This window comes from Melozone crissalis, unplaced genomic scaffold, assembly GCF_028551555.1.
Source record: "Melozone crissalis strain CALT ecotype California unplaced genomic scaffold, PUWL_Pcris_2 ptg000023l_1, whole genome shotgun sequence".
Lineage (NCBI taxonomy): Eukaryota > Metazoa > Chordata > Aves > Passeriformes > Passerellidae > Melozone > Melozone crissalis.
In genome coordinates, this window is record NW_026535801.1 from 25,882,136 (window position 1) to 25,907,484 (window position 25,349).

At 47.0% G+C, this 25,349-nt stretch overlaps 1 protein-coding gene across 5 annotated transcripts in view; it reads left to right on the forward strand.

Moving 5' to 3' along the window:
• Nucleotides 1-1,168: 1,168 nt before the first annotated feature.
• Nucleotides 1,169-25,349, forward strand: part of CFAP65 (cilia and flagella associated protein 65) — a 30,979-nt gene continuing 6,798 nt past the window's right edge. For 4 of the 5 annotated variants that reach the window (XR_008483124.1, XM_054278209.1, XM_054278208.1 and 1 more), the window contains exons 1-21: nucleotides 2,500-2,531; nucleotides 3,944-3,983; nucleotides 5,184-5,383; nucleotides 6,028-6,158; nucleotides 7,254-7,476; nucleotides 7,791-8,056; nucleotides 9,285-9,485; nucleotides 9,905-10,261; nucleotides 10,988-11,125; nucleotides 11,981-12,229; nucleotides 12,651-12,875; nucleotides 13,110-13,256; nucleotides 14,452-14,617; nucleotides 15,172-15,300; nucleotides 15,795-16,020; nucleotides 16,947-17,075; nucleotides 17,356-17,532; nucleotides 18,195-18,261; nucleotides 22,104-22,214; nucleotides 22,992-23,183; nucleotides 23,924-24,082. Coding sequence is in view for 4 of the 5 variants with exons in the window: in XM_054278209.1 (XP_054134184.1) it covers nucleotides 5,230-5,383; nucleotides 6,028-6,158; nucleotides 7,254-7,476; nucleotides 7,791-8,056; nucleotides 9,285-9,485; nucleotides 9,905-10,261; nucleotides 10,988-11,125; nucleotides 11,981-12,229; nucleotides 12,651-12,875; nucleotides 13,110-13,256; nucleotides 14,452-14,617; nucleotides 15,172-15,300; nucleotides 15,795-16,020; nucleotides 16,947-17,075; nucleotides 17,356-17,532; nucleotides 18,195-18,261; nucleotides 22,104-22,214; nucleotides 22,992-23,183; nucleotides 23,924-24,082 (3,447 nt within the window). In the remaining variant the exon portion in view is untranslated. Of the gene's footprint in view, nucleotides 1,305-1,601; nucleotides 1,757-2,428; nucleotides 2,532-3,943; nucleotides 4,111-5,183; nucleotides 5,384-6,027; nucleotides 6,159-7,253; nucleotides 7,477-7,790; nucleotides 8,057-9,284; nucleotides 9,486-9,904; nucleotides 10,262-10,987; nucleotides 11,126-11,980; nucleotides 12,230-12,650; nucleotides 12,876-13,109; nucleotides 13,257-14,451; nucleotides 14,618-15,171; nucleotides 15,301-15,794; nucleotides 16,021-16,946; nucleotides 17,076-17,355; nucleotides 17,533-18,194; nucleotides 18,262-22,103; nucleotides 22,215-22,991; nucleotides 23,184-23,923; nucleotides 24,083-25,349 lie in introns of those variants that run through there. The other variant, XM_054278211.1, reaches the window with a different exon arrangement.

The following is a 25,349-nucleotide window of genomic DNA, read 5'->3' on the forward strand; positions in this document are numbered from 1 at the left end:
AGCTGGCTCAGCACCAGCAAAAATCCTCAACATCCCTCGCCTCACGCTCTCTCCCGCACCCCTGCATCCCTCCCTCCTCCGCCCGCCCTCCTCCATCTCCGTGCCCCTGAACGTCCCATCTGTCCCTGATGTCTGTCTCCTCCCTGCACCTCTGAGAACCCCTCACGGCCTCCTTCCCCGCTCGGTGCTCTCCGGACCCCTCTCCCCGCTCCCGCTCCGGTTCCATCTCCGCCTTCCTGCGTGTCCCTCCGCCGCCCCCTGGCGGCCGCCGCTGCCTGCGCGGATTGACCCGAGCCGGCCGCCGTCGTCGCTCCGGGAGCCGCTGCAACCGCGTCCGGTCTCCATGGCAACGCGGGCCGGCCCGCACGGCGCTGAGCGGCCGCCACCGGCACCGGCACCGGCAGCGAGGTGCCCCGGGCTCCCGGTGCTCTAGGGAGCCGGGTTGGGAACGAGGGAGCCGGCCGGGCCCGGGGGCGGTGGTGACTCGGGGCCCGGGCTTCTGCTCCGCTCCGGGGGCAGCCGGGTCATGCTGGAGCGGACCGTGCCCCAGGGAGCCGGGCGGGCGCTCGCTGTGGGGAGCGGGGTCCCGCCACACTCATCCACACGGGGCTCGGGGGGCCAGGCCAGGCCGCAGGGCACAGCCGTGCTGTACGGTGCTCTGTGGGCCGGTAGTGGGCAGGGCTGTGCTGCCCAGCGCCAGGGAGAGCCCCTCCGCAGGGGCTGGGCTGTGACCTACGGGCCATGGGGACAGCCGTGCGCTCCGGAGCGGGCTGCACCGGGGACACAGCGGGGCTGGGGACAGAGCGGGGGCTGGGGACACAGCGGGGCTGGGGGACACAAGGGGGGCTGAGAACACGGCGGGGGCTGGGGACACAACGGGGGCTGGGACACAACGGGGGCTGGGGACACAGCGGGGCTGAGGACACAACGGGGCTGGGGATACAGCGGGGCTGGGGACACTACGGGGGCTGGGGACACAGCGGGGGCTGGGATACAACGGGGCTGGGGACACAGCGGGCTGCACCGGGGTCACAGCGGGGCTGGGGACACAACGGTGGCTGGGACACGGCGGGGACTGGGGACACGGCGGGCGCTGCTCCCGGCGGAGAGGGGGCTCAGCGCCACCAGCAGCCTGAGCAGGGCCGTGGGTCGCTGGGAGTGCCCGGCTTTTGGCAGCAAAGGGTTTGTGGGCGCAGGAGCAGCGCATGTGAGGACTTTTCCCTCTTGTTTCTCAGATGCTTGCTGAGCTGGATGATGAGCCCCAAAACTCTGACTGTTTTTGGAAGAGTGGCTATGACAGGAAGGTGAGCGGAGGAGCAAAGAGTGCTACTGACTTGGGTGGGTTGTCTGGCAGGCAGGGAGAGGAGAAACATAAAAACGTCCTTCATCACACTTTTTCGTATCTGCTCCCTCTGCTGTTTGGGCTGTGGCCAGGAGGTGTCCTCCCTGGACCCCGGAGCAGGGCTTTTGGAGACTCCTGGAGTTTTGCCGCGGGGTGGCTCCTCTCATTCGCTGCCAGTGTCAGAAACCCTCAGCGTAGAGAAAGGGCTGTTTGTTTAAGTGATTTCTCCTCCCTTCCTCTCAAACTGCTACTCCCTAAGGTGTCTCCAAGAGAGGCAAAGAAGAAGAAAGCCATATTCTGGGGCATTGAGGTCCCTGAAACACTCAGTTGGCATGACTGGAAACTTGGAAAAGAGGTGATCAAACACCTGACCTTGAAAAATGTTCACAGGAAAGCCCAGAAGCTCAGTTACAGGTGCGTGGGAAGTTAGTTTGTCCTTTGTAGTCCTCATGCTCTCTCTGCATCCTCACTCCTGCTGTATCAGTCACATCTGCACCTTTTCTCAGATTCACCTTCCCTCTCTCCCCTTGAGTTCTGTGCAGGAGACAATGGGTGCACCCTTATGTACCAAAACAGAAACCTGCTAATTCAGAAATACAGGCCTTGTTCCTGGCAGAAGTCTGTTAAATGAAATGCCTTGTTTTAAATTCTGTTTTGCTGATACTTCTGTCTGTGAGGCATTTCCAGTCTAGTGAGATTTTAATTGTGGATGTATGCCAGCCAGTCACTAGTGTGACCTAAAACCATTGCTCCCGGAGTCCCTCTGGGTGCTGAGCCATTCCAGCAGTCCCTGTGACCCTCCCTGCTCTGAAACTCAAATGTGTCTGCCCTATGTGGTGTGCTCATACTGCATGTCCTGAAAACATAAAACATTGTTCAAGGAAGGGGTGGGTGCTTTGAGATGGGAATAGGTTTTCAGGACACCTGTCCCTCTCTACTGTTTTGCTGCCAAAATACCCCTGGGGTCCAGCGTGTAAAGTGCTTTTAAATTGTGGGGTCTGGAGATGTTGGCTATTTATTCTCTTTTCTGCTCACTGAAGCTGCCCACCCTCAGACAAAATGTCTTGTTCTGATTTTGTTGCCTAGAGGTCCTTCCACGCCGTCCTTCCTCACTGTTTTCCCGCAGCCCATCACTCTGAACCCCGGCATGTCTGTGAGCCTGCCCGTGGTTTTCCGGCCCAGTGAAAAGGTAAAGCAGCACCATCACAACTGCCCTCAGTGCTCAGGCTGCACTCTGGGGGACAGCAGTGGGCCTCTGCCTCTCTTGTCCTTTCTGATTTGTTCTCACTTGAATGAATGAGTCCTTGGGGGAATTCCAGCATAGAAGGAGTGGGCAGAATGGCCTTCCTGATCTCTCCACATCTTCATTACCTGAGGGAGCCCTAATCCCTGACTTCTCTGCAGAGCTTACCAGTAGTTATGAGAGGAATCCTCACAAAAAGTATTATTCCCAGTTTTTCATGTACTACTTCTGCCTTTCAACTCAGTAAGATAAAGTGCTTAAACTGTCCACACCGGTTTGATCCCGAGGAAACACATTTGGGTGGTTTTAGTGCAGAACCTTGGGCTGAGGGGCTCACTTTCTGCTTTCCCACAGGAGATTCCAAAGCCTCTACATTCAACGGCTACCTGTTTTCTAAGGGATATGTCAGGGGCCGCCCTTCTTTTGGATGGAGGGTGTTTCTGTAAGCTTTATTTTAAACAGCAATGGTTCTTTTTATCCAGACCCTTTTCTTATTTTTCAGGTTGTTTGTAGTGTCTGTCTTGGCTCTGTGTGTTGATCTCTGGCTCTTGTTGATAGCTGTGTGTCTTTGATGTGTATCTCTGTCCTAGCCATAGAGCACGGTCATTGGACAGATTCCCAGTACCCTGCTCTCTTAGTATCATGATTTTCTGATGACTGTTCAGTGTTCCCTTTATGAAATAAGCTGCTGGCCTTGTTCCATTTTCAGTGAATAGTTTGTCTGAAGCACATCAATCACTAAAACAGGAGGCTGCCTTTCTTAGAGAGAGCAAGGACTGTGTGTGCTGCAGTGTCCAAGGTCTCTCCTTACCTGTATAAGTGTTACTCAGGAGGGTGACAAATGGGAAGCATAGAAAATACATATCTTTCAATTCCTTCTATCTTGGCTTGTCAGCAGATGTCCTGAGGCTATTTCTACAGAGTGCTGTCAATGCTGCATCTATAACTTGTGTGTTACCTGCTTGGATCTCTAGCTGACAAAGCATTTAATCAAAGATTGATACTTCTGTGCTCATGGAGCTAAAAAAAAAGCTGTACATGCTTCAGTTCAGCTGAATTGAAAATAGTGAAAGAAATCCATCTGCCTTGAAACAAATCGGGTGAAACTAATGTGGCCTTCAGCTGCTCTTCATGGGAGTATTTGTGTGTTCCCTGACAGAGGAGCATGCCTGAGTACCTTCCACACTGCCTGCCCTTTCTGAGTGATTCATATGCTCTCTGTCCTGCACAGAGGCCTCCACTGGTGCCTCTGTTGCCAACATTTTTTCCCCAACACTTGCAGTGGTGAGGGTGACAGGTATTCATGGGCAGAGCTGCAGCAGTATCTAACTGCTGTCTCCCTTTGCTTTTCTGTGCAGAGGGACTATGAAGACAGCATCCTCTTTATGAAAGCTGAGGGTGAGTTCTCTGTTAGCCTGCATGCTCTGCTTCCACGCTGCTGTCTGTCCATCCCAGCTGCTGTCCAGTTGCCTGTCTGTGCTACCTACAGTGCTACAGAGGCGGTGTTTCCTGTCTGCAACGTTGGGTGAGTGCTAAGCAGACACTCCTGTTTTCTCAGGTGCTTTGCCACTTTCTTGGGCTCTCCAGTGAATGCAGCTCATTCCAGTGGTTATTGGTTCTGTTGGCTGCCTTAACAACAGGCAACTCTGCCTTCCCTAAGGTGCTGGCAGAAAGGGCAGCAGAATGGTAGTACAGGTCATTGTGGGCACATCTTGGCATCTCACATCTGTTTGTTGCCAGCACATGCTGAGAACCATTCATGCACAGGAACTAGATGGGGACAAGCACAGAACATCCCAGATTCACTGGAGAGGCCTGGGCTTCCGTTTAACCAAAAGCAGCCTGCCCAGCATGAACAGGGAGAGATGAGCTACCAGCTGGAAACATTTTAGTCACTTAGGAGCAAGGATGCTCCCAGTTACTAAGGTTTGTCCTATTTTAATGAGGAAGGACAGTACTGTAGAAAGGGATGCAGTGAAGTTCCCAGGCAAGGAGGAGGTGTACTTCCAACCAAGTGATTCCAACCATTTCAAGTGTTTCAGTCTCCACTTGGAGAAATAATTTGCCACAAGTGATAGGCCCAGGATGTTAGAGGATAAGGATGGTAAGCAGCACACAGCTTAGATCAATAAAATAGAAAAAGCTGATGGTATATCATGTTCTTTGCAGAAATCAAACAAGCAAAGGGGGTTCTGGAAAATTGAATAAGGTATTAGGGAAATGGCTCAATCCTCTTTTGTCACCTGAGCATATAACAGAGGAAAATATAGTCATTTAAATTAAGTAGCTGCAAATTTAGATACAAGAAAAGCAAATATTTAATTGTGGAACTGATTTGCTTGCTATCACCTTACGGTCATTAATAAAGTTCTTAGCTGTAATAACTAAGATTCTTTAAAGTGTGAGCAGAGCAGGAACTAGAGACAAATTTCTTCACAGCATCACATGTTTGTCCAGCTGCATTTGGGATTCTTCCATTCAGCACTGGTTGCTTCTCATCCTAACTGAATAACCTATTGGGAAAGGCCCATCCTGTGCATGATTGCACAGGCAGCAAGTGATCCATTGATCTGCTAAAAATATATCTCCATTTCCTAGTGATGTTTTTTGCGTCTTTGACTGGGAGACATCAAGTCCTTTCTTCATGAGTCCTGAGAGTGGCACACTGAAGCCAGGTGCTAAGTGCTTGGTCAAGGTGATCTTCAAGCCCGAGGTGGCTGGGGTGCATTATGAAACAGCAACGTGCTGGTTTGGAGGTGAAGAGAAACAAAAGAGGACAATCATGCTAAAAGCCCTGGGTGAGTCTTTCTTGCATTAAACACTCAAAGAAATGTGTATCACCCCTAACTCTGGAATAGCATTCCACAGGGATACATGGAAGGGTCTGCAACATTTGGCTCAACCCAGTGATGAGCAAGCAAAGCTCACAGTTTGAAAGTGGCCTGTGGAATTCTCTAGTGTACTTTTGCCAATTTGGAAGTGTTATCTGAAGGGACAGAGGGTCCAATATGCCCTGTGGCATGTTTTGGCCAAACAGCATTTCTAAGGCCTGTTTGAGTTGACACAGGGGAAGAAATTGGAGGAATTCGCCGGAAAAAGCCTCCACAAACTCCTGGCTTTGTCTGCACTCAGTGTCTCCTGTCTGTCCTTGCTAGATAGAGAAGCAGAGGGAAATTTCTAAATCTTTCTGGATGTGAGCTAAAATAAGCAATTATTTCATTAGCAAGTGACTTGTATGGCCACTGACAAACAAAAAATGTGATTCTAAGTAAATTAGGGCTAGGAGGGAGTTTATTTGGTTCAAAACAGGGCCAACTTTGAAGGTAGATCTAACTTCAGAGTTATCTGAGGTTCTTCAGACCTTGTCCAGTTGAGTGTTGAATATTCAAGAGTAGAGGTTCCACCTGTCTTTCCTAATCCAGTATACTATTCTCTTTAACAGCCAAATACCCCTGCCTGTGTGTGAGCATGACAGGAAAGAAGCCTGGAAAGTTTCAAGATGTCCTGTATTTTGGATCAGTTCCAGTGGGGACAACTGTGGAGAAGTCTGTGGAAATCTTCAACGCGTCTGTGGTATGGGGAGAGGGAGATTGACTTCTTGTGAGAAGCTGGCAAGCTGACACATTTCCCTGGGATATTTGGTCTTGTCTATCTCCCTTAAAGCTGTGAAAATAACCTAAGTGTGAGTGTGAATGAAGCAGAGGTGATGAGCCTTCCCCTACCAGCCATGCCATTCACCCTTACCTCCCAGCCACAGTGCTATTGCAGTTTCCCCCTGCTTCCCTTCTGTGCTTGGTCCACATCACCGTTTCCTTTGCACCCTGCAGCTCTCCTGCCCACCCTGGACAAGTCCATCAATCCTGTGTGGCACTTGTGTCAGTCTCAAATTGCTGCGTGTGTGTCCCAGGCAACTGATGGATCTTCCTCTGCCCTCTGTGGAATGCAGCCCAGTGAATTGTTCAAAAAGTCAAATGGATTTGAGCACCTTGTTACCTGTGCCAGCTCAGCCCTTCCCAGCCTCTGAAGCGATGGATGTACTCAGAGACTGCTGACATAGATGACAGCAGTGCTGACTCCTCCACAGGCCCTGCAGCTTGGGAGTAGAAAAGACACACTCATTTTTGTACTGTTATTATCCATACTGCAGGGGTGCTCAGCATTGCCAGGCAAGCATCAGGACATTTTTTAAAAGGGTCTTGAGTATGGTGTCAGAGCACCAGCTTTGTTTCTTTGGGAAAAGAAGACCCATAAACAAAGTGGAACTGTGGATAGAGGGAAATAAGTTACCTGCCTGCATGTTCCCCTGATCACAGCAGTCATTTATGCTATTTTGGCCCCTAGGGACACCTTGAGCCATCTTTCCACCTACCAGGAGGGGCACTCCAACCCCAGAGACCACAGGGAGTTTTGCTGCAGCCTGCTGATTTCTGACCATGTTGAGGGAGCTTGAGTTGCTTGAGTTCCTTGAGTTGCTTGAGTTGCCACCCGTTCTCCATCAGAACAAAATGGCAGAGGTTTGCTTCACAGTGGTTCTGTGGTGGCCTTGGTGTTCTTGGTGGTGTTCAGCACTGCTGAAAACGGCAGTTCTTACCTGATTAGTGTCCTTCATTCAGAGCCATCCTGGCTCATGTTGGCTCCTTTGTTAACCTGTTTCTTTTCTACTTGTAGGTTGATGCACCATGTATAATCGAACGAGCAGAAAACCCTCTGCTTTATGGTTATGTTTTCTCCTGTAATGTGTCCGGTGATGTTGTCCCTGCCAAAGGGAAGCTGCTCTTGTGCGTACGGTTTCAGCCCCAAGTAGCAGGAGAGCACAGCACTGACTATTTCACGATCACATCTGCTGGATGCCACTTGAAGACTGTTCTGAAAGTGGTTGGCTCATGTACAGGTACCAAAGCCTTTCCCGTTTCTCCCTGTCAGCTTCTCTGGAGGGAAAAGGTTAGTGCTTGTGGAAGGGCTTGAAGTTATCATAGCCTGAAGTCACAGACTAAACTCCTGCTGGGATCTGGCTGTCCCTGGTGTACCATTTGGGATTTATACTTGCTTGACTGTTTTAAGTGAATGTCCAACTGTTTGCTAGGACAAGTAGGTTTGTTGAAGAGTTTAATCTGTTTGGGAATATATCAGTTAAGTGCAGCAGTGTCTTGTGACATGTTGGAAGAAACAGCTGTGACAGGTCCAGGATCTTGCGTGTTATGCTAGGTCCTTCTGTGTCCCTGCACCAGCATTCTGTGAGCTTTGACTGGATCAATCTTGGAGAAAGTTTGATGCGGACACTGAAAATCAGCAACAGGTCCGATGTCCCGGCCTATTATCAGTTTGATGTTGATTGCAAGGGGAGTGTCTTCTCCTTGGATCGCCCCAGCGGAGTCTTGGAGGGCGCAACAACTCTGACACTGAAGGTGACCTTCCGACCTACCCACCCCATAATCTACCACCGCAGAGTCGCGTGCCTCGTCCACCACCAGGTATGGGAGGCAAAGGGTGGCTTCATTGCTGTGGTACTTTAGAGGCATCTTCAGTGCAGCCCAAGAGGACTGGCCTGTCTCAGTAGTCTCTGCAAATCTCTTCCCACTGCATTTTCATTGATAGCTATCATAGACTCGTCAAGATTGGAAAAGACCTCTAAGATCATTGAGTCCAACCATTAACCCAGCACTGCCAAGTCCACCACTAACCATGTCGCAAGTGCCACATCTGCATGTCTTTTAAATACCTGCAGGCATGATGATTCAACTACATCCCTGGGCAGCCTGGGGTGACAACCATTTTGGTGAACAAATTTTTCGCATTATCCAATCTAACCACTGCCCCAACTCCACTTGAGGTAATTTCCTCTTGTCCTATCACTTCTTACCTGGGAGAAGAGACCAGCCCTCACATAGCTACACCCTCCTTTCAGGTAGTTGTAGAGAGCAACAAAATTCCCCCTAAGCCTTTGTTTTTCCAGGCTAAACAGCCCCAACTCCCTCTGCCATTCCTCGTAAGACTTGTGCTCCAGACCCCTCACCAGCTTCATTGCCCTTCTCTGGACATGCTTCAGCTCCTCTTCTTGTACTGAGGGGTGCAAAACTGAACATAATAGTCAAGACACAGTCTCACAATTGCTGAGTACAGGGGAACATTCACTGCCCTGGTCCTACTTGCCACACTGTTTTTGATACAAGCCAGGATGCCCTTGACCTTCTTGGCCACCCAGGCACACACTGGCTCATGTTCAGCTGTGGTCAGCCATCACCCACAGGTGCTTTTCTGATGAGCAGCTTTCCAACCACTCTGCTCCAAGCTTGTAATGCTGCCTGGGGTTATTGTGACCCAAGTGCAGGACCTAGACTCTTGTTAAGCAGAATCCCCATGGTGCAGGTTCCTATCAGCAATAGGATGTGGACAGTCGGTAATGCCTGCTTTACATTACAAAGGGCTTGTAAGTGCCATGAGGTGCATCCTGTGTGGCTCTTGTCTGTTTAGGTCTCTCTCCTAACTTTAGCTGCATGGCTGTGCACTGATTGCCTTTAAATTTAACTCCAGTTTCAAGAAAGTTATTGTCTGACATTGAGACATAAAGTTAATGGCAGCCGAAAACTGCAGATGCTAAGCCTTTCCCAGCAGGGTTTTGGAAGTGATACTGGTATGGTGAAACTCTCAAGCAATCACGGGACAGTTTACTTCTTATTATCCTGTCTTGTGTTTTCCCAGGAACCCCAGTATGTGGACTTTTTTGGTACCTGCCATTCAGACACAGCTAAGCCACCCATCCTTCAGAAAAGACACCTCTCCTGGTACCGAACCAACATGGTGAGGGGACTGACCTTCTACCCCCCTGATATCCTGAGTGAAATGCTGAAGAGTGAGAAGTTGCAGATGGATGAAAAGGGAGCCCTCATGCTGCCCCCTGAGGTATGAGCTGCCCTCCCTGGAATCTAAGAAACTTTCAGCTCTTCTCTATAAATGCTGGGTATCTGTTGTACTGAAGACATATCTAGAAGGCCTTGCAAGTGCCAGATTGATTTCTTTAGTATTTCTGCTGTTGATGTTCCCAGTACACACCAACACTATCTTTGTCAGGTGGCTTTTACCCTAGCTCAGCTTCTTTCTGGCATTATCTCCATCATGGGGTCATTTTTTGCTTCCTCTTTAGTCTCAGATTGAGGCTTACAAACAGAAGCCTCCTTGAAGCCTAGACTTTGAGCTGTCCTAGGAACTCTTGCTGAAGTGCATCTTGCTGAAGTGCCTTCTTGCTCATGAAGGCAAGCAGCACCTGGTGTCTCCCACAGGCACACTTTCCCGACTTACACTGAGGTATTTCCATCCTGTAGATTTCTGAGGACCAGCCGCCCAAGGAATACTTGGAACCCAATGCCATGGCTGAGTATTTCAACAATGGTGAAAAGAGCAACCTGGCCTTGTTTCCTGCTCATGTTAGTGTCAGCCCCACGGAGTATGACTTTGGATGCTGCGTGCCACCACAAAAATCTCTTTCTCTCTGTGTGACCAACCACACCAAAGGAAATATCATTGTTGCCTGGACTCCAAACCATGACAGTGCCTTCTATGTGCGCCCTGAAATGTGTGAAGTGCTACCATTGAAGTCTTCAACCTTCCATGTCTTTTGCATGCCCACTCAGGTCAACAGTCTTTATGCAGCAGAGCTGGAAGGTTTTGCTGTTTATAAGGTTAGTAGGAATTACTAAGACTAGAGATGACCTAGCAAGAAACTTTTTTCAGAATAAAGTATTTCAGGGGAGTTAAAATTCAGTTTAAACCCTATAAAACTAGCACCTCTATTAACTCTTTTGGCCACTGCTTTGATACACTGTTGGGTTAAAGTTTCTCTTTCACCTGTGTCCTGGCAGAGTGAGAAGTTGCAGAGAGAGAAATGACAGAACAAGTCACAGCTCATGCACTTGCACAGCCACACTTATCTCTAGGAAACATGAAGCATGGTACACCTCACTGAAGGAGGAATTACTATGAATTACTGCACTATTAGTGTAGATGTGAGCCTTCACAAGAATGGTTATTTTGGCCTGGGTGATGGGCAAGAACTTGGTCTTTGTGTCAGGCCCTCCACCAGTAAAGCTGCTGAGGGCACTTTCTCTCTTCTCCCAAGTGACATGGGATTCATGTTACACGAGTCTGCAGTTACAGGAGATTTAGCACCCAGAAATGTCCTGGTAAGTGAAACTTAGCATTTGCCATCTGTTTCTCATCTGGCATTGGTCAGTCCTTCTTCCCTGAAAATGTCAATTCCTTAGCCCCAGGGCTGTCATTGATCAAGCAGCTGCTTGAGGTAGTATGTGCACTTGGTCTCTTCCAACTCAGATTAATCTGTGATTCTGTGAAACACCTAGCCACACTCCCTTCCTGCACACACCGTGTTGTCCCTTGTGTGTCTGCAGGTGATGAGACACTACAACAACATTGAGGATGATGCCACCATCTGCCCGTCATGGTGCCTGACTGTGAGGCTGAGAGCACACACATATGAAGCAAAACAGGAGCACATCATTCCACAGTACATCCTGGATGTCCCCAAAGTGTGTAACTGATTGACCTTTGGATCTTTGCAGAGACACTCAGTGTTCTGAATTCTTTACTTTGTCTCCCATTGCACTGAGATGTGTCTTTGGTGGTTTCTGATGGTGTGGAGGCTCCTGCTGTGGTACCATAGTTGGCTGTTTCCTCCTGCATTATCTTCCCAACCTCCACCATGTCAGCTGTACTAACCATCTCAGTAGTTCTGAGAGAAAAGCTGTTGGGATCACCTTCTTTTTTGTTTAGGTGGACATGGGCACTAACAAGGGGAACCCAGGAGCCTCAAAAACTGCATGCACTTGGGCAAACAGAATGCTCATGAAAGACAAGTGGCTGTAAGATAGAGGGGAAGGTTCTCTCTCTCTCTTCCTGCTGTTTCTGTAGTACAGTAAGGTGTTTTTCCTATAAGGTTAAGGGAGGTCTGATCCTAAGGCATAAGAATAGTCTTGAGAACCTCTTATGAAATCTCTTCAGCTAATCTAGGCCATGCAGCCTTTATTTGATGTGCATGAAGTGGAGCAAATTCCAGCCTGCTGGAATTCTTCACCCAGGATGTCACTGTCCATGCAGAAACTGCAGGCACCAGCAAGCAGCTCACTTACTGGATGGGCATAAAGCATGGCATGATGGAAAATAGGTTCACCAGTCCCATGAGGGCCACTATGGCAAGGGAAAAGACCATCATTTGTGTACCCTTAGGTGGTTTAATTTCTTTCCTTGAAAGGAAGCAGTTAGAAAGTTCTCCATAGATTCAAGGTAGTGCTTATTGGAACCTGGAATTTAATGTAGTGAAAACTTTTTCTTTAAGCTGGTTTTTAAACCCAATGAAAGCAACCCTTTTTGTTTGTCTCCACCAGACTTTTCCTCCTGCAGTTTGTGACACTGATACCTACTGCAGCGTGCTGTTGTCCAACACGAGCACCTCTTTGACAACCTTCAGTGTGAACTACACTGAAGAATGTCCCTCTGTTTTGGTCAAGCCCAGCTTAGGACATGTCATTCCAGGAGGCCACCAGATTTTCCTTCTCCACACTCACCCAGTTACGACAGTCTTGCAGCAGCATGTCCTTTCTTTGGAGCTCAACTCTTATCCTGCATACACCAAGGTAAGGAGAGGGAAGTGGACAATGGTGAGCAAAGTTTTGTTCCCTTGTAGTCTTCCCTTTTCACAGTGACTTGCACTGGGATGCTTATTACATCTCCTAATGGTTAGTTTAGATTTTTCTCTTTGGAAATAGGAATGAAAGAATATTTTAAAAATTTAATATGGAGTCAACATTGCAGAAAAAAAGCCTTTCTGGTGCCAAACATCCTGTACCCCTTGTTCCTTACATTTCTATCTCTTGGAATACACTGTATTATGCTAAGGGTCTAAATTGACAGCACAGCCTAAAGCCCTTCCTCTCCTTATTAAGATCCAAATTTTTCTTACTTCTCTCTTGGAAGGAGCAACATCTTTGTAAGGTTCCTCCAGAGGCAGCTGAGACTTCTAGCTAATGTCTGTTACTTTTTCTCTTAATTCCACAGGAGATTGTTCTCCAGAGTTGTGGGCAGTCCCTTCGTTTGCTCTTAGAAGGTGATGGAATTCTCTACTTCAAGCCTCTCCAGATAGGGACCTCCTCTACACGCATGTACACCATTAAAAACTGCACAAGGCTACCCATGGTTTTCACATGGAGGATCCGTCACTCAGACAGGAAGATCCTGTCTGTCAGCTCCACTACAGGGATCCTCCAGCCCTATGAAGCCATGGTAAGTTCAAATTCTACCAAAGTTCTGGTTTGTTCTTTACAACACAACCTCAGCCTGGCTTTGAATCTCTGGATGTTCATTCCTAGTGTGAATCTTTGATGCAATGGAGGTGGTGTGTCTGTAAAGAACTAGGTTAGCTACAGTGGAGGAGAGGACTAAATGCAATTGTTGAGGTGTTTGGGTTTATTTCTGGACTGGAGCTCCTGTGGGCACTCTTCCCTCTTGTGATTGCAGGCTCAGGCATGGACTTTTAGTCCTGACAAGGAAACCAAGTATGTGCTGCGAGCTGTGGTGTCTGTGAAGTGGAAAAGCCCAGAGTCTCCCACAGATGCCAATTATGTCTTACGGGTCATTGGAGAAGGGGCACTGGGCACCATCAGGGTAAGGAACAGGGGCCCACTGAGTACTAGGAGGGGGGACCAGGTTGGGATGGGGGTCTTGGACTTTCTCTTTTCCCTGTACTGGCGGCAGCCAATACGGATTCACAGCAAAATTACATGTTGTAAATGTCCTGCCAGTTCAAATACAACCTTAACAAATCCTCTGGGATTGCTCTGTTCCAGACTCAACCAAGCAAGCCATTTGGCTCCTTGGGAATCATGGTTCTCTCCTCTCATTCTGTCTGTTCTCCTTCTCCATTTGTTTTGCTGTTAGTCTGATTTCAAAGTGTAGTGGACCTTTTAAAGTGGTGTAGCCAGTACACCTCCATGTGGCTCTCCTCCTGTTATCTGCAGGTCTGTGCAGCCACTTCCATTTTTAGTCAGGTTTCTTAACGAACCAGAGGTAAATAAAATAATACTTTGAAAGTCACTGCCCAATGTCAATCATGTTGATTGATGGGTGATAATTTCTTCAAGGTATGTAGTCCTTATAAATTGTATGTGAGTGCACAACTAGTCAAAAGTGAGGGGCATTCTTTAAGCAGTCACAAAAGGGCCAGCAAAAACCTTTCAGTCTTGACCCAAGTGCATCTGGCTAGCTAGTGTTCTCACAGCCCTGAATATGCTACATCCTACCCAGCAAACAGCCTAAAAAACAGTAGGAGAAAGCATTTGGAGGAGAGATTGAGTCCCTCACAGACCTGTTCCACATTTTATTGTGCTCCAACTACCTGAAAGGAGTTTGTAGCAAAGTGGGTGTTGGTCTCTTCTCCTGAGTAATAAGCAATAAGGCAAGAGTAAATCACTTTAAATTGCATCAGGGAAGGTTTAGATTGGATGCTTAGAAAAATTTCTTCAGGAAAGGGGTTGTCACTGATTGGAATGGGCTGCCCAATTAAGTGGTTGAGTCATCATTCTTGGAAGTATTTAAAAGACGTGTGTACTCAGGGACATGGTTTAGTGGTGGCATTGACAGTGTCAGTGGTCGGACTCAGTGATCTTAGAGGTCTTTTTTAACCTGAACAATTCTATCTCCCAGGGCCTGCCAGGTCCTACACAAAGCAGGGAGTCCTTTGCACTGCACTGTACTTGGCATGTGCCAAGGGATCAGCATGTGGTGAGATAAGTGGTGGCTACACTCAACCACTATGATTGACATGTTAAAGTGACCTCAGCATGGTGGGTTTGTATTCCAGGCACACAAGGACTATCTGGACCTTGGAAATGTTCTAGTTGGTGATCAAAAAAGCTACAGCATTGTACTGCTAAATGATGGGATCTGTACTCTGAATTACATTCTCAGTGTGGAGCAACTCTTCACAGGGCCCCACAACCCTGAGGAGGTCCGCAGCGATCTACTGGGTACTGTAAAGGAATTAACATGGGACAGGACCTTAGTTTTCCCCTCTTTTCTCCAAAACCAATCTAAAATTAACCTGGAGGTTGGACTGCTTGCTGGTTGGCTTGCACTGATTCTCTCAAACCTTAAGTTGTCTGCCCCTTTGTGTAGGACATGACTTTTCTATCTTGCTGGAAAAAGCATAATCCAGAGTCTGACAATTGAAGTTAGACCAATCTGGACCTTGAAATAAGATACAATTTCCCAGCAGAGGAGGAAGTTAAATAAAGGACCTTACCAGAAGAAATGTTGCCAGCTCTTAGTTGCCTATCTAGAGGACCTCCAGTTGGGAAACTCCCTGCTCTTTGCTGGCCAGAGGCAATCTGGGTAGTCCCAGTAAGCTGCCTACAGTTGTAGTCTGGGAATCCCAAATTCAGCACTTGAAGCTAATCCTAACTATTAGGCAAGGGGTGGCAGTGGCTAGAGTGCTGGTAGACTTAGTGATCTGTGTGCCACAACATGTGTGGTGTAAGAGACAGTAATGCCAAGAGCTCATACCACCTCTTGTATCCTACAGCTCTAGAGCTGGAACATTCCAGAGGAACAATTCCTGCAAGATCAAAAGCTTCTGTCAGAATAAAAGTAAGGCCAGCCCGTCGGCTGCAATACACCTGGAAAATCAGATATGATATTTGTGCACCCAGAGGTGAGATGGATGTTTTGGAGTGCTCAGAGATGGGGGACAGTGTTTGTAAAAGAAGCGGCTAGCAAGACAAGGAGATTGCAGCTTGGAAGGTGAAAAATGTAATGTCATTTGAATGAAAAGGGAACACAAGATATAAGTAACTGTTTAAGATTTTTTAGTGTGAAAACAAGGGGAACTTCATAAAATGTTTAGACTGTAGGTTTAAATCAAAAAAAGTTTTTCTCACATAGTGCAAAACTAAATTGTGTAAATGCACTGTTGAAAAGGATCACATTCATAGTCTTTTGATGATGTCTAAATGCAGAAGTCAAGGTACAACAAGAAGTCAGTGGTTTAGGGGTTTTGAGAAGCTGCCAAACAAAAGACTATGTACAATGCCCATTCTTTCATTGTTCTTGGTAGGGCCTCCTTCCTCTTTGCTGCAGTCAAAATGACTCAGGCAGCAGCCCCTTAATGGTACATGACTACTTTTTGGTGTTTCTTTCTCCCCCAAGCTGCAGGTCTTGCAAGTGTAAAAGAGAAGGAGGAGTTCCTGTGCCGCGTTGTAGCAACAGGCGTCTACCCAACTTTGCGCATCACAGACGCCTGTACAACAGGGACTGCCAGGCGTAACAGCAAGATGCACATCTGGAGGCTCTTCTCCTTGGACACACTGAATGAATACTTGGAGCAAGACCCAACTCCTGGCGAGCTCACCTACAAAGTCCCCACAAGGCACAGGTGAGATGAGGAAATGGCTCAGTGATCTTTGAGTCCCTTAGATGAGCCAGACAGAGATGCTGTGGCTTATTGGCATGTGTTGTAGCTCCTTACTGCCTGGCACCCTGTTTTTCCATCCTAACTGCTGCAGGCAGTTGCTCACTTCCACTTTTCTGCTTAAGCTCCCTTGAAAGGAGCCACAGAAACAGAGAATAATTTAATTGCAATAACCTCCAAAAGTCTCTGATGTAGCAAAGCAGGGACATATAGATCAGGTTGCCCCAGACCTTATTCAGTTCTAAATATCTGAATATTCAGTGCTGAATATGTCTGAGAATGGAGAAACTACAGCTTGTCTGAGCTCCTGTTTAACCATTTCTGTGATGAAAACCCTTTCCTTAGTATCTCATCAGCATATCTTGTATTGCAACTTGTGCAGTTGCCATCCCTGACCCATCGCTTCATAGGGCTGAACAAATCCAGGTCCTTTTGTCCATCCTTGTAATCACAGAATTGTTTGGATTGGAAGGAACCTTAAAGATCATCTAATTCCAACCCTTCTGCCATGGGCAGGGATGCCTTCCACTAGACCAAGTTGCTCAGAGCCCCATCCAGCTTGGCTCCAGCTCTCAGCCATTTTAGTGGCCCTCCATTGGGCCTGCTCCAGTACGTCAGTGACTTCCTTATACTGAGGAGCTAAAGAGAGACGTCAGGCTAAGCAGGACTCTGTTATGTCACTCACTTTCATTAGACATACATAAAAGATTTTGAAAAGAAAATCAGGTCGGCCTTATGCCCAGTGTCCTTTCTCTCAAAAGGGTCAAGAACATAAGGTCAGACAAGAATTATAAGGAAGACAGCCAGTGTGGAATGACCTTTCCCCTGTCATGCCCTGATGACCCTTCCTCCTATTTCAGTTTAATATCTTCTTTCTCTCCTGTGACCAGCACATGCTTGATCCCTCCAGTGTATACCCCTCTCCTGCTGGATTTTGACTTTGGGTCTGCCCCAGTAGACTCACAGCCTACCTGTGTGATGCTTCTGCTGGAGAACACGGGTGTGGTACCTGTGGACTGGTAAGCAGTGCTCACTGGACTCAGCCTTCTTTTTGGGAGTCTGGAAGTGCTCAAAGGGCTGTAAGAAATTTGCAGGTTAATAGGGTGGGTTTTGTAGGTACAGCTGCAGCTGAGGTCTGTTGATGAGTCAGGCTGGGAAAGCAATCAGGGAGATACAGATCAGACCTGATGAAAAGTAATGTGGCCACCAGGTGGGCTAAGCCCATTTGGATTGAATATGTGACCACAGCCCTGGGGAAGTTGCATATCCTCGTTGCTGACCAGCTGATTGGTTCCCTAGGGCCTTCTTGTTTCCTTCTGATCAGAAGATGGACATAGAACGCTGGGCAGAAGATGTTGACTTTACCCCCCAGGAGCTGCATCAGATGAGAATTCAGGATAACCAGCTCTTCAGTGTTTCCCCCAAGTCAGGAACACTTCTTCCAGGGCAGGAGGAATCTGTCCAGCTCTCACACAGGTGATGACAAGCACCTGTTCTTCAGAGCCTCATGCTGTGTGCCAGAACAACACATGCCATCAGTCTCCTGAGTTTCCATGCCAGATTTTCCTTCCTCATCATATGTTCTTCAGCAGAGGCTGGGCAAGTAAAAATTCCTGAACATGTCCAGTTTCTGGACCCCACAGAGCTGGTCTTCCTCAGGAGAATGTTTTAATGTCCTTTAACACTACAGAGCAAAAGGCATTTAGTGGGATATGCTGGGGACACTGCCTTGACCTGACAGTTGAGAAGATGAATGATGCTGAACTTCCTGCACTTTTGATTATGTAATGATATTCTTTTTTTTTTTTTGTCATCAGCTAGAACTGCTAGCCCTTGGGTGCCTGTAGAAGGTATGAAGAAAGCTGAATGCTTCTTCTCTCAAAGCAGACCATATCTGAGAAGTTCTGGCATTTTGTTGGCCTAAAAACTTGGGTCCCTGAATAGGTGTATGACTAAAATCAACATTGTATCACTCAATCCCACCCAAACACCGCTGGGTTTCCCCGCGGCCCTTACGCAGCAGTGACTCTTTAGCTGGGAAGTGAATTGTCTCTAATGTTCTGTGTGACTCTGTCTCTGTTATCCTGGGCACCAAGTTGATTTCTACTGTTTTTCTCTCTCTCCTCTTTCACTGCTAGACATGATTTCATTGGCAATGATCGCCTCCCTGTCCTGCTGAAGATTTCCTATGGCCGTGAGGTTCTGGTAAGATAGCAGGTGTCCCTTCCTTCCATTTGCTGAGCAACAGCAGGTAGGAACTGAATTAATAGGTGTTTTCCCCAGAATCTGCATAGTGTACAGGGGGCTGTGGCCTTCCCCTGGAATTCGCACTAGCCAGGCAGTAAGAGAGGGCCAAGCAGAGACATAAAAGCAATGTTCTGACAAACTTGTGCTTCCAGCACAGAGTGATGTGGGCAGTGCACTGACAGAATGACCCTTGGATGTTGCATCTGCTGGATTCTTCATCAGAGCACTATTATTTATTTATTTATTTATTTATTTATTATTAACCTTTGTATTTTATTAATGGTGTTAGTGCAGAATTGCTTCTTCCTTCAAGACAACTCCAAGTCCAAAACCGCCTTTCCATGTTTTACAGTCCCTGCATGTTTTCCACACTCTGATGTAACTTATGGTCAGGATTCCTGTGCATGCCTCCCCTCATTTCATCTGCCTCACTGTGAGTTGTTCCATGCAGTTCCTGGAGTTCAGATCTGCAGCCCATCCTGCTTCTCTCTTATGCAGCTTTCCTGAATCTCTCCATCTCATCAGCCTTCCATACTCTACAACCCCCCCTGGAATAAGCTTTTCTCCAAATATGCCACCATCACCTGCTGTGATGGTCGTTTGGGAATGCACAGTGTGGCAGAGCATACTCCACCTCTAGGGTTACAGGGTCAGCTCCTTCCCCAAGCCCACAAGATAGTCCCTGGGTTCCTGGTTGGCTGCAGCCTTTGTCCACCCACTTATTTCTCCTACCAATGATAGAGGAGATTCTTACTCATTCTTCCTGCTCGACTGCTTTCTAAAGCATCCCAGAGCTGATCTGTGGTGTGTTTTCCCTGAGCATCTCCTCAGGCTTGGAACTAATTTGTCTCTCTCCCCCTCTCTCAAACTGTCAGTTAGAGTCAAAGTCACCTTGTGCTCTGCCAGGCACTGCTCATGCCCGGCTGAGCCTTCCTGTCTGTCTCTGAAGTTTCCTATGTGACCATTGTGTTCACATATCTCTTTTATTTTTCTTTTCTTTCAGAACTGTTGTCAGCTGAAAATCCAACCCTTTGACCAAGCTGTTCAAACAGTGGCTTAACTGTGCCTTCCCTCAAAGCCCTTGGACAGGCTCCCTGTGCTCTGCCTGCCTGGCACAATCCTGAGAGTGACTGTGGGGAAGAGTTGGCCAGTGAGGGAAGAGGCTTTGGAGCACCAGCAGCCTATAGGGCACACATCCTCTCTTGCCATATGGCCAGTGGCTTTGGTGGCTACCAGAGGCCACCACCCTCTGTCTTTCTGTCCCTGCAGAAAGGGCTAGAAGAGCGTGGCATGCCCTGGGGATGAAAAGATCCCTTGGTGCCTTTGAGCTCTGGCAATAGGAGCTGTAGAAGCCAGTGCAGAGACGTGGAGCAGTGCAGGTGGTTGCAGCCTGCAGAGATGCAGTGTCAGTACTGAACTGCTGATATCAGAAAGTAGGAATGGGAAATACTTCTTGTGCAAGGAGGGCAGCTGAGGGACTGAGCTGTGGGCCTGCTTTCCTTCCAGTCATGGCATGAAGTGCACAGAGTTTCCAGCTCCTGGGGCAGAAACTGCCCTAAATATGCTCACATTCTAGGGCTGAGCAAATCCTCATCTGTGATTCTGCTGAAATATACAGAGCATATGCTAACCTTAAGCATATGTTAACCTTAAACAAATGCTGTAGTGTCACCCCAAAAGTTAAGCTTTGGAAAATTCCGAGAGCAATAAGCAGAGGAGGAGCCCATTGGGCTGGGGTATTGCTTGGTGACTCTGTCAAATTCCAAATTATTTGGCTTCATAGCTGTGTGGTTAGCCACCTGCAAGCCAATGCCTGTTTTTCCTTTGGGTTTAAAATCATTTCTGTGATGACTTTACCTACATGGATAGATCTGACCTCCTGTTCCTCTGTTTCCCCAACTTAATTTTCAGGAGAAGCTTCTTTTCTGTTATTCCTTTCCCATTCAGTGGCCAATTTTTAGTCCTCTCATGATTTATAGGTACTCGGAATAATCCAAACTGATTTCCCATTGGGAATTTTTTCTGGCTGTAGGAGGAGACATCTGTAGGATTTCTGTGTTTCCAATTCCTTGTGCAGCAGGGAAACAAGGCCTCCCACTGCCTAATGCTTTCACAGATTGTCCTTTGCCTCTTCATTGGTAAGACTGCTTGTTCTCAGAGCTCTGAGATTGTCTGGCCAGGCAGAATTTGCAGCCCCCAGCAGTTTGAGTAGCAAAAGCCCAGCCAGCTCATGTGTTGCAGGCTCAGGTAGGCTGGTTTACAGAACTCCCTGGAGAGAAGGGCTGGATCCCAAGGAGAATCCCTGAGCACACAGGTTTTATAAAGTACAAGTGTTTGCACTTCATAGCTGCTAGCTTGGTGGTGTGAGATGTTATCACCTGAAGCTTGTATTCTCCAGGCAGCTCTCCTCCCTGGGGAATCTGGCATCCCCTGGCATCCCTCTTATGATCTTAAGTCTTCACTGTGGGATGAAGTCTATGCACTCTAGAAGGAGAATTGATTGCAGCAAGTCTTCACTTTTCTCCATTTGTCTCTCTTTAACTGATAATCCTCTAAATGTCATATCCTGTGTCAAATGGAAACTGATGACAGTTTTTCCTGAGCAGTTCTGATCTGTTGGAATGCAAGGTGGGTTTTTGATCAAGTTATATAAATAGATCTTTCACTCCCAAAGCTCAGGGAGGTTCCTGTCCCTTTTTCTTTTGAAGTTTGAAAACAAAGCTTTTGTCTTTCTCCTACTTTCACTTCATCTGGCAAGCTGTGGTTCTCAGGAGGCTGAATACTCATGTAATGCTTTGAAAAGATCCCATGTGAGACCTTGCTAACCTTGTATTTCTAATTCTTTTTCACTCTGCATTTTGTTTATAGATCTGAACTGAATTGGTTTTTTCAAAAGGAGTTGTCATTCTCTGCTCTTTTTAAAGTGACTGATATAGTATCTCCTGCAGGTGTCTATCTTTGCAAATATTTTTTCTGTTTTTTACACATCTATTTGAAAAATAGCCATGCTTCAGGCTTAATTACTGTGAATTGCAGCAACTTGGCTCCTGTTGGCCCATGCAGAGACATTGCTAGGTGACTGCTTTGCAGCCTCTACCCCAAAGCAGACAGCTCAGGGGTAATTTGGAGTGATCCTGCAGAAAACAGTGCATCATCAGTGCATCTTCAGCCTGATTGTGGTTTTCTCAAAATGCAGGAGCCTATGTGAACACAAAATCTTTCTGTGAAATAGCTCTGTAATCTCTCCACTTTGCTTGGAGTGCCTGGTGGCTGCTTTGCTAACAGGATTCTGTTGATTATCACTTGGTCACTAAAAGTTCAGCTGGAATCTTTTTGCTTTTGGACTTGCTTCTAGCTTTTGGGCTGCTAGACACATTCTTGGAACACTCTAGAGTACATGCAGATGATCCTTTCCAAGAGGAGGCCATTACTTACCTAAATCCTGTCTTTCCAAAGTGTTTGGCTGTGACAGCTGCACACTCTCCTATGTACAGTCCAGACACTTTCATTCATGGACAATTTCCACCATACACTTGCACATAGAAGCACTGATGCTGGCATAGCAGAGAGAGAAGTCTTTCTGATAAAAGAAGAGAACCTTTCAGAGAAAATCTGGAGCAGGTTCTCCATCTCCTTGATTTTTGTCTTAGGACACACTATCCTGGTATTACCAATTAAAGTTTGTAACTGTGTGGCCTTCCATTTGCAAAGTACTTTAGAGTCCTTGTGCAGATGTTAGTCCTTGTTAGTGATGGGACCAAGGCCCTGTGGGGAAGTGACTGCCTTTCTCTCCACTGTAGCTGACCTTCAGTGGTGTGACAGTGGAGCACGACCAGCGCTACGTTCATTTTGCATCCACCAAGCACGTCTTTGCACCCGTCGCTGTGGGACGCTCCCAGCCCCCCACACAGGTGAGCATCCTGGAGCCAAAGCCAGCAGCAAGTGTAGGGAAGGAGCTATACTGCTGTGTCCCAAGGACAGGCAGTGTCTGAAGCAACTCTCAGAAAATGGAATGGCCTCTGTAGTGAAGCGTCACAGGAGAACTCTGAGGATAGCTCTAGGCAGAGTTTGGAAATAGCTGCCGGGAAAGTACTTCTCACCATCTGCAGTTTGACAAGATTTGATGTTCACTATGTAATCAGAATGCTTATGAGGTGTGTTGGGCTGTTCACTTATTCTCTTGCATTGTATCTGAGTGAAAACTTGCCTAGCTGCTCCAAGTACTCTGGAAATAAACCCTAATTAGTTTTTTAGTAAATTAATTTTACTTCCTTAAATGCTTATTCAGGAAAAAGGCAGCTTTGATTATGTTCTGCCTAATTTACTTGGGAAATGAACAAGTCTGAATTGAATTAAGAGCACTTTAATAGAAGTGTTTTTGCATTTTACGTAATCCGCTTTACAATGATCCCTTTAGCTAATCTGTATGAATTTTCCCCTGTGTGAATTGACAGGACACCATTTGGAAAGGCACTTTGCTTATCAATGTACATGTGTGGTGATAAACCTTCAGCACAGCTGCCTATCAGAACCTTGGTGTTAAATCTTGACACTATAAGGTCTTCTCATTCTTAGGAGATAAGCTGATTAATTAAGTATTAATGCTTATCAGCGCCCCCTGGGGAAGCATTAACTAGTTTAACTTGTACCTGGTATAAAAAACACTGCTCTTTCTGACTTCACTTCAGATTTATAAACTCTTCAATGGTGGCTCCATGCCCGTGACATTTGAGGTTCAGCTGGACAACCTTATGAAGACACGGGAGGAGAATTTTCAGCATCCTGTGTTTGCCTGCCTAACTCCTAGAGGAGAAATCCCCCCTGGTGAATCAGGGCACATTGGGTGGATCTTCTCACCACTGGAAGCTAAAACATACACGGTAAGAGCCTCCTCATGACTGAAAGAAACAGATTCTGCTGTTGACCTAAAATTCTTTAGGTTTCTTACAGGTGGTTGTAATGTAATGCTGCAGCTGAATTGAGCTCTATGCCTCCAAGTAGCAGAGTCGTGACAGCAAATGAGTGGCTGGTCTGGAAATGGAGCAGATAAATTTGTCTCATATGTTTTTTCTTCCCAAGAAGAGATATCTTCCACAACCAGAGTCATCCCAGTATTTATTTTTCAAGTAGCAAACAGTAACTGGGGATATCAGTAGTATCTGTTCAGATTTATAGTTCATTTTTGGCCTCCAAAAATTCCCACCAAAGAGACTGAAGTCAGTGTCTTCTATCACTGCAGTGTATACTGCTGCAAACTTCTGAAAACAGCCTTCCCAAAGACCTCTGTCCTGGGCTGCAGCAGGCAGGCATGGCCAGAGCTCTTGCACTACTTGTTCAGTCTGTGGTGAATGCATGGATAAATAAATAAATTTAACTTTAAAACTCCAACCTTTGCTCCAAGACTCTGTCCATCTCATACTGTAACTGGCTAATTGACTACTTAACCAGCTTTCCTGGGCTAGCAGGAAAGGCCAAGGCCTGAAAGAGCAAAAGAGACTGGATTTGTCTTTATCCACGCATGGGGTGTATTTAGACCAGTCCATTAGCAAGTATGCTAGCTTATTGCACATCTCTCCCAAATATGACTCTGGACTTAAAACTTTTATCTTGTCCGAGGCAGGTTGATGTTCTCATCCAGATCCTGGAGGGTGACTCGACCCAGATTACTTTCCAGGGAGTAGGCTACAATCCCAATGATGTAGAAGAGGCTGCCACATCCAGAAATTTTTTTTCTTCTGCAGTCATTCCAGGTTCTGCCAGGCTAACTGTGCCTGGGCAGGTAAGTCCAAGTGTGGGATATGAGCAATATGATCAGTCCAGAAATGCGTGAGAGACTGAAATATACAAGTGGCCCCATCTTGCAGTAGTCTGTGTTGCAGGAGAGTTCATTTGCCATGAGACAGAACAAGACATTTCCCTTCCAGCAGGTGATCTAGAGCTTAACTCATGGATGCTGAAAGGTGTCTTCTTTCCAGCTTGTCACTTCCATAGCCATTAGAACAAAAAAGGGTTTGGGTTTGTCCATGTAATTTTTTCTTAGAAGTTACCTCCCATCACAGCTGCCTTTCTTCTGCGCAGCTACACCTTTTTCTTTCCTAAATCATTCTCAAAAAGACCATTATACTCCTGCCATGCTCTGTCAGGGCTTGGCTGCCACCATTTCCCAGCCAAACTCAGGTGATTCATAGCCTGAATGCTGACTGCAGGATGGACACCTATTCAGGCACATGCACAGGAATGCACTGGTCTGACCTGCTGCTGGCTCAGCAGGAGCTTGGCTGGCCTGGCTGGAGCTGGCCTGCCAGCCTGGACAATCTGTTAAATTCACCCACAGATCCAAGCACAGTGAATGAGCATTACGCAGCAGCAGCAGCAGAAGCTTTCTCCTGGCAGGTAAAGGATTCAACCTGTGTGACATTAGCATGCCTTCCTTGGAGCCAGCCACAGCTCCACCTGCTCTTCTGCTTCCAGCAGGGCAATTACAATCCTGAGAAGAGCAAAGAGAAGATGATTGAAAACTGCCTCAGTCTGACAATGAAGATGGCATTCTGCAAGGCTCTGTTGTCTGAAATGAAGTTGCTTTCTCTAATGATAACTGTACTTAATTAGAGATTGTGCCTGGAGAACAGGACAAACTAGTAGCATACTAGTGGCAAGGTGTATTAGGGATTGATTTCCTAAAACTCACAGCCAGATTTGATAGGGATTTTGCACAAGCACACACCTCATATTTCTAAGCTGAAGTAGGAAAAGGCCTGGATTGCAAGTGCTGCACAGAGAATTGGGATGTTACTGGTCCTCTGTGCTCCTGAAATCCTCTCCTGTCCAGCACCAGTGTTATGTCTTATTCATTGCTCACTCAATCCCCCTGCAATCCAGCTGGCCTTCTGATGTAATGCCACTGTAACCAGAGCAAAATTGAGAGAATTTTTATACTCTCTCAAGTTCTTAAAGATACCTGCTATTATCTGTGAATTACTGGACTTAGAGATGAGTATGACTTGGAGATGACTGTATGGTTAGGTCCCATCTTCCTTCCCTGCTGT